Source organism: Phocoena phocoena, chromosome X (genome assembly GCF_963924675.1).
Source record: "Phocoena phocoena chromosome X, mPhoPho1.1, whole genome shotgun sequence".
NCBI lineage: Eukaryota > Metazoa > Chordata > Mammalia > Artiodactyla > Phocoenidae > Phocoena > Phocoena phocoena.
Genome location: NC_089240.1, coordinates 46,803,447 through 46,817,607, shown reverse-complemented (window position 1 = coordinate 46,817,607; position 14,161 = coordinate 46,803,447). Strand labels below are relative to the sequence as shown.

The following is a 14,161-nucleotide window of genomic DNA, read 5'->3' as shown; positions in this document are numbered from 1 at the left end:
AAGTCCCTCATTTCATGCTTTCCATCTCTTTGTCCTTTTGCTTTTTGTACTGGGAGAGTGTCTCAACCTTTAAGCTGTTTATAATCTCCTATTCAGCTATATTTTTTATGTCAAGGATTGCATTTTTAATTTCTAGTAACTATAGTTCATTCTTTTTCTTATGGATACAGTATATTCACACATCTCTATCAACATATTAAAGTCTTATTAATGCTGTTTCCCTGGGTATGCTGTTTGTTGAGTTTAGTGTTTTCTTAAAGTGCTGGTTTCCCAAAAGTGTTGGTGATTCTTCGTTGTGTACTCAGTTTTTCTTTTTCCCCCATAAGATTCCCTGTTTGTCTGTTTGTAAATGTTATATATAATTACTATAGCCTTACTCCAGTAATTGTGGGAAAAGCATGGACATGCTTCCTGGCACTGGGTTTTGCAACTTGTCTTTAATGCTGCCCAGAGGGAGGTCCAATAGCTAGTCTTCAAAGGTAGCAGGGCTTCCCCTTACTCCTGGATCTTGTCTCTTCCCTACATTACTGACCTTTTTCTTGGCAATAAACATTTTCCTCCTTACCACTCTTATTTGGGAGCAGATTCCTCTGCTGTCTTTTGTTTATTGTGGAGATGAGGTGGGAAGGTGCCCCAACCAGTTCACTCATCCATTCAGTGAATATCTGCTGAGCAGTGAATAAGTCAAGATCTCTGTTTTTGTGGAGCTCACATTCTAGTCGGGGAAGATAGATTCTAAACAAATAAATAAAGGGCTATGATAGAAAGACTAAGGAATTACCTTATATAGGGTGGTCAGGGAAGGATTTGTATGTGATGGTGACATTCATAGGTGGAGACCTGTTCCAGGAAACAAAAGAAGGCCAGTAAGTAGGAGAGTGTTATAAGATGATGCTGAAGTGACAGATAGGAGACAGATAGATTGTTATAGCTTTGTAAACATTCTGTCCAACCACCCATCCTTTTGGTTGGCCAGGGCGCTCTCTCCTGCTGCCCATATCTACCACCTCAATTTGCTGCATTTTGAAACAGTTCCTGCATATATCATTATGCATTGAAGGAGGCTGCTTTTTCCTCCTTTAATCTTATATGCAGGGCTTCTCTGGTGGCCCAGTGGTTAAGAATCCGCCTGCCAATGCAGGGGACACGGGTTTGAGCTCTGGTCTGGGAAGATCCCACATGCCACGGAGCAACGAAGCCCGTGCGCCACAACTACTGAACCTGTGTTCTAGACTTTGTGGGCCACAACTACTGAAGCCCACGTGCCTAGAGCCCGTGCTCTGCAATAAGAGAAGCCACCATAATGAGAAGCCCACGCACCACAATGAAGCATAGCCACCGCTCGCTGCAACTAGAGAAAGCCCGCACACAGCAATGAAGATCCAACGCAGCTAAAAAATTAATTAATTAATTAATTTAAAAAATCTTACATGCATGTGTCTACATCTGTTTTTCCTGTTGTACCTGTGGATTTGGGTTGGTAAGGGAGGCTAGAACTTGTATTTAATTTATCATCTTGATCCAGTTATTACTTAATAAAAATCTTTTCTGTAATTTCAGTGGGACCAATGCAACACTTTCTAAATCATAATATTATTGAGAGTTTTTTCCTCTTTATGAAAGTAGTATTACTTGTCCAAAATGGGACTTTGGAAAATAAAAACTGTTCAGAATTTTACTTTTAATAACTGCTGAATTAAGTGTTAATAATGTTTACCCCAAACTGCAGTTTACTTAGTGCCACTTAGGCTGTCTTCCTTCAGACAAATGCTGAATCCCTTTCTTTGAACTTTTACTCTTTTAATTTTCTAAATTAGTAGGGCCCATGCTCATGTTTCCCAAAGTATTTCTGGCTCTGTATATTAATTTCTTATATTAGTTATTATAAGAAATTTATTTTTAGAATACTCAGAATACAGCAGCAGTTAATTCTGATTTTTGAGGGGAGGGATGGGAGGACAAGAGGAGGGAAGAATGATTTTATAGCCAGCTGTGGCCTGATGTTAACAGTTTTTAGAGTTTGAATTTGAAATAATTTTGAGGTCCATTGTAAATTTCTGTGTGCTTATGTAATGTAAGAAACTTGATTTGGTAATATATTTCTGTAAATGTAAATGCCTAGACATCTTGTTTTTCTGTTTATCATGCATGTCAGGCATCTTAAACTCTCTTAGATAATATAAGCATAAATGAAACTTTCCATTTTAAGATCATAGGGTTTAAGTAACCATTTTTAGTGAATTGGTGCATATGAGGGTTATTTCCTTCATATTTTAATTTTCAGTTTTCAAAGGTGCTATAATAAAAAATATTCTAGGGTGAAAGTTTAATATTCTGCTGTTTTATTTATCTGAAGTCTAAATAGTATTTTTTTTTTTTTTTTTTGCGGTACGCGGGCCTCTCGTTGTGGCCTCTCCCGTTGCGGAGCACAGGCTCTGGACGCACAGGCTCAGCGGCCATGGCTCATGGGCCTAGCTGCTCCGCTGCATGTGGGATCTTCCCAGACCGGGGCACGAACCCGTGTCCCCCGCATCGGGAGGCAGACTCTCAACCACTGCGCCACCAGGGAAGCCCTAAATAGTATTTTTAAAGAAAGGGGAAGGCTTAATTCCTATAAGTTTAATACTTCAGGTTTAGTCTGATATGATACTATTAATAGAAGTATACATAGCATTCTATTTTTTTTACATTTTTATTGGAGTATAATTGCTTTACAATGGTGTGTTAGTTTCTGCTTTATAAAAGAGTGAATCAGTTATACATATACTTATATCCCCATATCTCTTCCCTCTTGTGTCTCCCTCCCTCCGTATCCCACCCTTCTAGATGGTCACAAAGCACCGAGCTGATCTCCCTGTGCTACGCGACTGCTTCCCACTAGCTATCTCTTTTACACTTGGTAGTGTATATATGTTCATATACGCACTACCACTCTCTCACTTTGTCCCAGCTTACCCTTCCCCCTCCCCGTGTACTCAAGTCCATTCTCTAGTAGGTCTGTGTGTTTACTCCCGTCTTGCCCCAGGTTCCTCATCACCTTTTTTTTTTTTTAAGATTCCATATATATGTGTTAGCATACGGTATTTGGTTTTCTCTTTCTGACTTACTTCACTCTGTATAACAGTCTCTAGGTCCATCCACCTCACTACAGATAACTCAATTTCATTTCTTTTTATGGCTGAGTAATATTCCATTGTATATATGTGCCACATCTTCTTTATCCATTCATCTGTTGATGGACACTTAGGTTGCTTCCATGTCCTCGCTATTGAAATAGTGCTGCAATGAACATTGTGGTACATGACACTTTTTGAATTATGGTTTTCTCAGGGTATATGCCCAGTAGTGGGATTGCTGGGTCGTGTGGTAGTTCTATTTTTAGTTCTTTAATGAAGCTCCATACTGTTCTCCATAGTGGCTGTATCAATTTACATTCCCACCAACAGTGTATGAGGGTTCCCTTTTCTCCACATCCTCTCCAGCATTTATTGTTTGTAGATTTTTTGATGATGGCCATTCTGACCAGTGTGAGATGATATAGCACTGTAGTTTTGATTTGCATTGCTCTAATGATTAATGATGTTGAGCATCCTTTCATATGTTTGTTGGCAATCTGTATATCTTCTTTGGAGAAATGTCTGTTTAGGTTTTCTGCCCGTTTTTGGATTCGGTTGTTTGTTTTTTGATATTGAGCTGCATGAGTTGCTTGTATGTTTTGGAGATTAATCCGTTTTCAGTTGCTTCATTTGCAAATGTTTTCTCCCATTCTGAGGGTTGTCTTTTGGTCTTGTTTATGGTTTCCTTTGCTGTGCAAAAGCTTTTAAGTTTCATTAGGTCCCATTTGTTTACTTTGTTTTTATTTCCATTTCTCTAGAAGGTGGGTCAAAAAGGATCTTGCTGTGATTTATGTTATAGAGTGTTCTGCCTATGTTTTCCTCTTAGTGGAAATGGTTTCGGTTTTTCACCATTGAGGACGATTTTGGCTGTGGGTTTGTCATGTATGGCCTTTATTATGTTGAGATAAATTCCTTCTGTGCCTACTTTCTGGCGGGTTTTTATCATAAATCAGTGCTGGATTTTGTCGAAAGCTTTCTCTGCATCTATTGAGATGATCATATGGTTTTTCTCCTTCAGTTTGTTAATATGGTGTATCACATTGATTGCTTTGTGTGTATTGAAGAATCCTTGTGTTCCTGGGATAAACCCCACTTGATCATGGTGTATGATCCTTTTAATGTGCTGTTGGATTCTGTTTGCTAGTATTTTGTTGAGGATTTTTGCATCTATATTCATCAGTGATATTGGCCTGTAGTTTTCCTTTTTTGTGACATCTTTGTCTGGTTTTTGTATCAGAGTGATGGTGGCCTCGTAGAATGAGTTTGGGAGTGTTCCTCCCTCTGCTATATCTTGGAAGAGTTTGAGAATGATAGGTGTTAGCTCTTCTCTAAATGTTTGATAGAATTTGCCTGTGAAGCCATCTGGTCCTGGGCTTTTGTTTGTTGGAACATTTTTAATCACAGTTTCAATTTCAGTGCTTGTGATTGGGCTGTTCATATTTTCTGTTTCTTCCTGGTTCAGTCTTGGAAGGTGGTGCCTTTCTAAGAATTTGTCCATTTCTTCCAGGTTGTCCATTTTACTGGCATAGAGTTGCTTGTAGTAATCTCTCATGATCCTTTGTATTTCTGTAGTTTCAGTTGTTACTTCTCCCTTTTCATTTCTAATTCTATTGATTTGAGTCTTCTCCCTTTTTTTCTTGATGAGTCTGGCTAATGGTTTATCAATTTTGTTTATCTTCTCAAAGAACCAGCTTTTAGTTTTATTGATCTTTGCTATCGTTTCCTTCATTTCTTTTTCATTTATTTCTGATTTGAGCATTATGATTTCTTTCCTTCTGCTAACTTGGGGTTTTTTTGTTCTTCTTTCTCTAATTGCTTTAGGTGTAAGGTTATGTTGTTTATTTGAGATGTTTCTTGTTTTTTAAGGTAGGTTTGTATAGCTATAAACTTCCCTCTTAGAACTGTTTATGCTGCATCCTGTAGGTTTTGGGTCGTCGTGTTTTCATTGTCATTTGTTTCTAGGTATTTTTTGATTTCCTGTTTGATTTCTTCAGTGATCTCTTGGTTATTTAGTAGTGTATTGTTTAGCCTCCATGTGTTTGTATTTTTTATAGATTTTTTCCCCATAATTGATATCTAGTCTCATAGCGTTTTGGTCAGAAAAGATACTTGATATGATTTCAATTTTCTTAAATTTACCAAGGCTTGATTTGTGACCCAAGATATGATCTATCCTGGAGAATGTTCCATGAGCACATGAGAAGAAAATGTATTCTGTTGTTTTTGGATGGAGTGTCCTGCAAATATCAATTAAGTCCATTTATTTAATGTATCATTTAAAGCTTGTGTTTCCTTATTTATTTTCATTTTGGATGAGCTGTCCATTGGTGAAAGTGGGATGTTAAAGTTCCCTACTATGATTGTGTTACTGTCGATTTCCCCTTTTATGGCTGTTAGTATTTGCCTCATGTGTTGAGCTGCTTCTATGTTGGGTGCATAAGTATTTGCAGTTGTTATATCTTCTTCTTGGGTTGATCCCTTGATCATTATGTAGTGTCCTTCTTTGTCTCTTGTAATAGTCTTTGTTTTAAAGTCTATTTTGTCTGATATGAATATTGCTATTCCAGCTTTCTTTAGATTTCCATTTGCATGGAATATCTTTTTCTCTCCACTCACTTTCAGTCTGTATATCTCCCAGGTCTGAAGTGGGTCTCTTGTAGGCAGCATATATATGGGTCTTGTTTTTGTATCCATTCAGCCAGTCTATGTCTTTTGGTTGGAGCATTTAATCCATTTACATTTAGGTAATTATCGATATGTATGTTCCTATTCCCATTTTCTTAATTGTTTTGGGTTTGTTATTGTAGGTCTTTTCCTTCTCTTGTGTTTTCTGCCTAGAGAAGTTCCTTTAGGATATAGCATTCTATTTTTGATTACTGATTAGTCCATACAATAAACTCCAATGGTAGAAACAGTTGCTCCACCTCACCTAAATTACTACCATTTTGGTTTTCCTCTTTTTGTCTCCATTAGGAGATGTCCCCAGATGCTTCACTTCCAGGGGATCCAGAGGCCTATCCTGCTGCTGTGTCAAGCGGTGGAGCCATTCATCTGCAGACAGGAGGTGGATATTTTGGCCTAAGCTTTACTTGTCCTAGTCTCAAAAATCCTATTAGCAAGAAATCCTGGACTCGCAAATTAAAAAGCTGGGCATACAGGCTACGGCAGTCAACCAGCTTTTTCAAGAGATCAAAAGTCCGTCAAGGTAGTGTGCTTACAGTCAGGGACATAGACTAGGTAACATCATTTTTCATTTACTTCTGTTTCTTTTTGTTGTTGTTCATACACAAATCTTGCCACTTTTTCCATGTAGCCCATGTATGTGACACGTCCCATTAATGTCATTGCCATTTTATTTTTCCTTTTGTAACTAATTTGATTTTAAAGTATTCATTTCATATAGATACTAAGTCTCGGGATAAATCTTGCAATGTCTGATTCAGAATTAGGGACTTCTACAATGTTGCTTATTACATTAACACTTTTTTAATTGTCTAGCAGGAGTTAAGCTTTTTCTACTTTTCTTCATTTTTGGTAATGTAAACAAATGTTGTCTTAACAAGCAATTTTCTCCTTTCTGCTTACAATTTGGCAAAACTTGCAGTGGATACAGAAGATACGAGATCACCAGTTGCTCCTGACCCCATTCCTCTGACAGGAGAGTCCACAGCTGATGCTAGGGCTTTCAGTAGATGTAAAGCAATGAGTGGAACATTTCAGCGGGGTCGGTTCCAGGTTTGTGTCTTTGGTTAAATTATTATCTACAAAGGCATTATAAAAGGTAACAGCATTGAAGATCTAGGTCTGTAGATGGTAATTATTTTAAATGTAGATCATTATCATATTTAATTTTTCCCCTTATATGCATCCTGTCACCTTCTGTAGCCATCCACTAAAGGCGAGTCTAAACAAATGAGGATTTTAGTAGCTGGACCGGAGCACAGAAATGGGTCATCATTTTTTGGTGGGTGGTTGGGTCATCTTTTTTATAAATCTAATTTCATGTCCTTTAGAGTCTTGGCAATTGAATTTTTTTCTTTTTTTTTTTTTTTGCGGTATGCGGGCCTCTCACTGTTGTGGCCTCTCCCGTTGCGGAGCACAGGCTCCGGACGCACAGGCTCAGCGGCCATGGCTCATGGGCCCAGCCGCTCCGCGGCACGTGGGATGTTCCTGGACCGGGGCATGTACCCGCATCCCCTGCATCGGCAGGTGGACTCTCAACCACTGCGCCACCAGGGAAGCCCTCATTTTATTTTTTAATTGAAGTATAGATGATTTACAATATTGTGTTAGTTTTAGGTGTACATATGGAATGTTTTTTAATTGCAGAATTTTATTTGAGCAATATGAAGGCAATTCTCTTTGCAAAGGGCCCAATTGCAAAGCTTTTAATATGGCAAGTATAGATGGGATTTTTTAGTTTTGGTATTATCAGTGTTTGTACATTACAGAAGACCATCCAATTGTCTGTGCCATATATTGATATTGAATTTCTTTGTGGGTTTACTCTTTGGTTAGGCAGAGCCAGCCACCTTTGCCTTTTTGTATTTCAGGTGATTACAGTTCCTCAGCAGCAGTCAGTGAAAGTGACGTCTTCTGGAATAGAACGCATACCAGCATTCAATAAAATGACAAGCCAGCCTAGTGAAGAAGCTTTAGCCTTTACTAAAACAGCAAAGTCTCAATTGGTAGAAATGGAACCTGCCACACACAATCTGCAACCTTCACTTTCTTCTCAGAAGTTACAAGCTCTTCAGGAAACCTTAAAAGAAGATAAAAGAATTCCCAAACAAGCTGACAACTTCTCATCTTTCTGTACAGCTTGTGAGACTGATGTATCTTTGATGACTCCAGAAAAGGAATTGGAAGAAATTTCAGCCACAGGAAGTAGCATGCAGTCTGGATCTGAACTGTTGTTTAAAGAGAGAGAGATACTTACTGCTGGGATGCAGCCTACCTCTAATAGTGAATTTTCAGCCACTCTTGGTGGCAGAGGGAAATCAGTGGCAAAGACTGGTCCAGAGAGAGAAAAGTGCTTACCACTCCGTGAAGAAAAAGCCTATGTTCAAACACAGAGCTCACTCTTCTATTCACCATCTTCCCCAATGAGCAGTGATGATGAGTCGGAAGTAGAGGATGAGGACTTAAAGGTGGAGCTTCAAAGATTACGAGAAAAGTAAGGACTGCTTCTCTTTTGTCACAAATTTGATTGCCTTGGGTTTTATAGAGCTAAGTATTTGATTGGTAACTAATTTTGGATTGGTGACATTTTAATGATGGAAAAAATTTATGGTTGAAAACTACAAAGATAGCATCAGATCCCACAGGCTAAGGGCTCAGTCCCACAAGACTGCCTCCTTTCAGATGCCCATCACGAGTCCAGGTAGTGTTACCTATGCTTCTTACCAACCTGTTATAAATCAGAGGTTCCCACAAACCCCTCCCCAGGTTTGATTACCTTGCTAGAGTGGCTTACAGAGCTCAGGAAAACAGTTTCCTTACTAGATTATTGGTTTATTATAAAAGGATACAACTCAAGAACAGCCAGATGGCAAGGTATAGGGGAAGGGGCATGGAACTTCATGGCCTCCCAGAAGTGCCACTCTCCCAGCGCCTCATGTCTTCACCGACCTAGAAGCTCTTAGAACCCCTGTAGTTCACGGATTTTTATGGAAGCTTCATTACATAGGCATGATTGATTAAATCATTGGCCATTGGTGATTAATTCAACTTCCATCCTTATTCCCCTCCTTAGAGGTACCCATCGTTAGGGGCTATCCAAAAGTCACTTCGTGATCAGAGGGGCTTGTTTTGAATAATGAGACACTCCTTTTACCATTATCACCCTGGAACTATTTCAGGAACTGGAGCTATTTGAGGACAAAAGACCAAATATTATAACAAAAGATTCTCCCATTGCTCTTATCACTTAGGAAGTTACAAGGGTTTTAGGAGCTGTGTGCCAAGAACAGGGACAAAGACCAAATATATCTTTTTTATTATAAAACATAATATCACAACAGTAAAAATGCACACAAACCAGTCTCCTATTTCTCATGCCCTAATCTCATTTCTCAGAGGCGACCACTATGAACTATTTGGTATATATCTTGCCTGTCATTTTTCTTGCATTTACAAGTATATAGTTTTTGAGTTTTATAAAAGTGGGATCATAATATATGTTACTCTACAATTTTTTGACTTAACATTGTCTCCTCTTCATATTCATGTTTGCACAAATAATCTTTATTCCATACATTGGAATAGCATATAGTCATTTAAAGTTTATTTAATCTCTCCTTAATGGGCATTTCAGTTTTATCCCATATTTTGCTTATGTAAAAAATGTTGAAGGCAACATCCTTATATTTTTACATACTTATGTTAGTATTTTTGTAGGATAGATACCTAAAAGTGGAATTGCAGGGTTAAAAGGTTTGTACATTTAAAATTGTCATCCAATTTTAAATGTAGATATACCAAAAATGGTAAAATGTAAAATGGTAGATATACCATTTTACACACCAAACAGAAATATATGAAAGTGCCTGTTTTCCCACACCTTAACAAGATTAGACTGGATATTATTGATTCTTTTCATTTTATTCCAATCAGATGAATAAAAAATAGTTTTTAAAATCTGTGTTCTATGTATGCTAACACATATATATGGAATCTAAAAGGAAAAAAAATGGTTCTGAAGAACCTAGGGGCACGACAGGAATAAAGACGCAGATGTAGAGAATGGACTTGAGGACACGGGGAGGGGGAAGGGTAAGCTGGGACGAAGTGAGAGAGTGGCATGGACATATATACACTACCAAATGTAAAATAGGTAGCTAGTGGGAAGCAGCCACATAGCACAGGGAGATCAGCTAGGTGCTTTGTGACCACCTAGAGGGGTGGGATAGGGAGGGTGGGAGGGAGACAGAAGAGGGAGGAGATATGGGGATGCATGTATATGTATAGCTGATTCATTTTGTTATACAGCAGAAACTAACACACCATTGTAAAACAATTATACTGCAATTAAGGTGTTAAAAAATTTGTGTTCTAATTAATACTAAGGATGTGCATCATCTCATATTTATTGGCTACTTGTATTTCCTCTTCTTTGGAGTCACCTTTTCATATTCTTTCCCCCTTTTTCTATAAAGTTGTTTCTTTTTTTCTTATTGATTTTTAGGAGCTATTTATATATTCTGAATATTAACCTTTTACTATATGTTACAAATTTTTTTCCTGTTTATACTTGCAACATATAATAAAGAAAAGGTTAATATCATCAGTACTATGAGACTTTAATTTTTTTTTTTTGTCTTTTTTGCGGTATGCGGGCCTCTCACTGTTGTGGCCTCTCCCATTGCGGAGTACAGGCTCCGGACGTGCAGGCTCAGCGGCCATGGCTCACGGGCCCAGCTGCTCCGCAGCATGTGGGATCTTCCTGGACTGGGGCACGAACCCGTGTCCCCTGCATCGGCAGGCGAACTCTCAACCACTGCGCCACCAGGGAAGCCCGAGACTTTAATTTTTTTAATTATTTTTTACTGTATTGAAGTTTTAGAAATTCATTTTTGTCAATTTATTGAGCTTTTTATGTCTGATTAGTTTAATGTCACACTTAGGAAGGCATTGAAAATCTTAAAATTGTGAAAATATTCTGTATTTCCACATTCTTAATCTAAATTCCTTGTTAAACTTTACTTGTACTGGTAGAGTTCCTTGGCTCATCTGTATGGTGCCTGTGCCATTAAAATGCTTTCTGCATGATTTTCCTTCAGACACATTCAGGAGGTGGTAAATCTTCAAACCCAGCAGAATAAGGAGCTACAGGAGCTCTATGAACGCCTTCGGGCAATTAAAGATGGCAAAGTCCAATCATCAGAAATTCCTCTACCACCTGCATCACCACGTAGACCAAGATCTTTCAAAAGCAAACTTCGAAGCCGTCCCCAGTCCTTGACACATGTGGACAGTGGCACAGTTGCAACAGGTAAATCAATCTTAAAAGTGATTAAAAAAAACTGGTCAAAGATCAGCAAAATTAGAAAAATAACAATAATTAACTTATTTTTTATTAAGCTAAGGTGATTTAAAGAAGTATACATTATTCTGAGGTTCTTTTCCACTTTGTTGGTGCTGAATGTTCTTTTATGAAATAATGATGAGGATAGGTGATAGATTTTGGAGAGCAGATGAGTGTTATGTTTTCATTTGGAAAACAAATACCTGGAAACCTGGAAACCCAGTTTAAATCCCCAAAACTGCTGGTCTAGCATTTGGAGTTTGTTGAGGAGTTTATTGCTTAACAAAGATAATCTTAAAAGTAAAGTTATGTTCTATCTGATGTAAGAGATCTTCATTTATTACGAGACTATTAGAAAAACTGTACATCTTTGAATTTGTAAAAAGAGAGGATCAGTCTCAACTTAATAAAGAAGTTGTTAATCAGGTCAGACTTACTTGGTTACTTGTGCATAGTCAAGGTGGGGTTGAGGGTGAACTGTAAGGGTATATGTGAGATCTCAACAGAATTTGTGATAGGCAGAAAAATGGTCGCCCCCTCAAAGACATCCATGTGCAAATCCCTGCAACCTGTGACTATGTTCAATTATATGGCAAAAGGTAATTGAGGTTGTAGATGGAATTTAAGATGCTAATCAACATTTTAAGATAGGGAGATATCCTGGATTATCTGAGTGGGCCCAGTGTAATCACAAGGGTCCTGTAAAGTAGAAGAGAGAGGCAGAAGAAAAGATATGAGGAAGGAAGCAGTGTCAGAGAGATGCAGCACTGCTGGCTTTGAAGATGGAGGAGAAGGGCCACAAACCAAGGAATGCAGGCAACCCATAGAAGCTGGAAAAGACTGGGGAAGTTTGAAAAAACAAGGTTTATTATTCACAGGTCCTGGGGAGTACACATCGTGTGGGCCACATAGCAAGAGGTTTGGTCAGGAGATGGGAAACAGGAGTACATACTAGAGAGCAACAGCGCACACTAGCAGATCTGGGGTTCTTACTTTATTCTGGTTGAGGGTGGGGTACCTAGGGTTTCACAAGTTCACTGTTTATTGAGAGTGAGAGTGGGAATTAAAGCACAGGGGGAGAAAAGCAGGGTCACTCAAATGATCAGTTATCTAGGTCAACCAGGGCTTTCTAAAAGGGAAACTTCATGGGTGGGGTGGCCTGGCTCTTTATATAGTTGTATAGCTGGCAATGGGTTTACTTGAGATGGATTTCTTTGAAATGTATATACCTCAGCAATCAAAAGCTTAATGTCAGGCACTTTCTTATTAGAATCAAAACAGCTAATTGTCAGGCACTTACACCACACTGCTTCTTTCTAGTCAACCATGGGATCTCATGGTAAAAACATGCCTTTTGAAATTGGTTTTTTGACTCATAACATTGTCTTTGGGATTATTTAAGTTATTTTGTGTTATAATAGCTTATTCCTTTTAGTTGCTGAGTAATATTCCATGCTATGGATGTACCACAGCTTGTGTTTTTTTTCTTTTTCAACATCTTTATTGGATTATAATTGCTTTACAATGGTGTGTTAGTTTCTGCTTTATAAAAAAAGTGAATCAGTTATACATATACATATGTCCCCATATCTCTTCCCTCTTGCATCTCCCTCCCTCCCACCATCCCTATCCCACCCTTCTAGGTGGTCACAAAGCACTGAGCTGATCTCCCTCTGCTATGCGGCTACTTCCCACTAGCTATCTATTTTACAATTGGTAGTGTATATATGTCCATGCCACTCTCTCACTTTGTCCCAGCTTACCCTTCCTCCTCCCCGTATCCTCAAGTACATTCTCTAGTAGGTCGGCATCTTTATTCCTGTCTTCCCCCTAGGCTCTTCTGATCATTTTTTTCTTTCTTCTTTTTTTTTTTAGATTCCATATATATGTATTAGCATACGGTATTTGTTTTTCTCTTTCTTACTTACTTCACTCTGTATAACAGTCTCTAGGTCCATCCACCTCACTATAAATAACTCAATTTCGTTCCTTTTTATGGCTGAGTAATAGTCCATTGTACATATGTGCCACATCTTCTTTATCCATTCATCTGTTGATGGACACTTAGGTTGCTTCCATGTCCTGGCTATTGTAAATAGAGCTGCACTGAACATTTTGGTACATGACTCTTTTTGAATTACAGTTTTCTCAGGGTATATGCCCAGTAGTGGGATTGCTGGGTCATATGGTAGTTCTATTTGTAGGTTTTTAAGGAACCTCCATACTCTTCTCCATAGTGACTGTATCAATTCACGTTCCCACCAAAGTGCGAGAGGGTTCCCTTTTCTCCACACCCTCTCCAGCATTTATTGTTTCTAGATTTTTTGATGATGGCCATTCTGACCGGTGTGAGATTATATCTCATTGTACTTTTGATTTGCATTGCTCTAATGATTAATGATGTTGAGCATTCTTTCATGTGTTTGTTGGCAGTCTGTATATCTTCTTTGGAGAAATGTCTATTTAGGTCTTCTGCCCGTTTTTGGATTCGGTTGTTTGTTTTTTTGATATTGAGCTGCATGAGTTGCTTGTATGTTTTGGAGATTAATCCGTTTTCAGTTGCTTCATTTGCAAATATTTTCTTGCATTCTGAGGGTTGTCTTTTGGTCTTGTTTATGGTTTCCTTTGCTGTGCAAAAGCTTTTAAGTTTCATTAGGTCCCATTTGTTTACTTTGTTTTTATTTCCATTTCTCTAGAAGGTGGGTCAAAAAGGATCTTGCTGTGATTTATGTCATAGAGTGTTCTACCCATGTTTTCCTCTAAGAGTTTGATAGTGTCTGGCCTTACATTTAGGTCTTTAATCCATTTTGAGTTTATTTTTGTGTATGGTGTTAAGGAGTGTTCTAATTTCATTCTTTCACCTGTAGCTGTCCAGTTTTCCCAGCACCACTTATTGAAGAGGCTGTCTTTTCTCCACTGTATTCTTGCCTCCTTTGTCAAAGATAAGGTGACCATATGTGCGTGGGTTTACCTCTGGGCTTTCTGTTGTGTTCCATTGATCTATATTTCTGTTTTTGTG

At 38.3% G+C, this 14,161-nt stretch overlaps 1 protein-coding gene across 2 annotated transcripts in view; it reads left to right on the top strand.

Moving 5' to 3' along the window:
• The window catches only part of WNK3 (WNK lysine deficient protein kinase 3), a 126,266-nt gene that overhangs the window by 81,225 nt on the left and 30,880 nt on the right, over nt 1–14,161 (top strand). The window contains exons 17-20 of one of the 2 annotated variants that reach the window (XM_065900745.1): nt 6,090–6,180; nt 6,721–6,851; nt 7,670–8,292; nt 10,898–11,109. In XM_065900745.1, the coding sequence (XP_065756817.1) occupies nt 6,090–6,180; nt 6,721–6,851; nt 7,670–8,292; nt 10,898–11,109 (1,057 nt within the window). Of the gene's footprint in view, nt 1–6,089; nt 6,322–6,720; nt 6,852–7,669; nt 8,293–10,897; nt 11,127–14,161 lie in introns of both variants that reach the window. The other variant, XM_065900743.1, reaches the window with a different exon arrangement.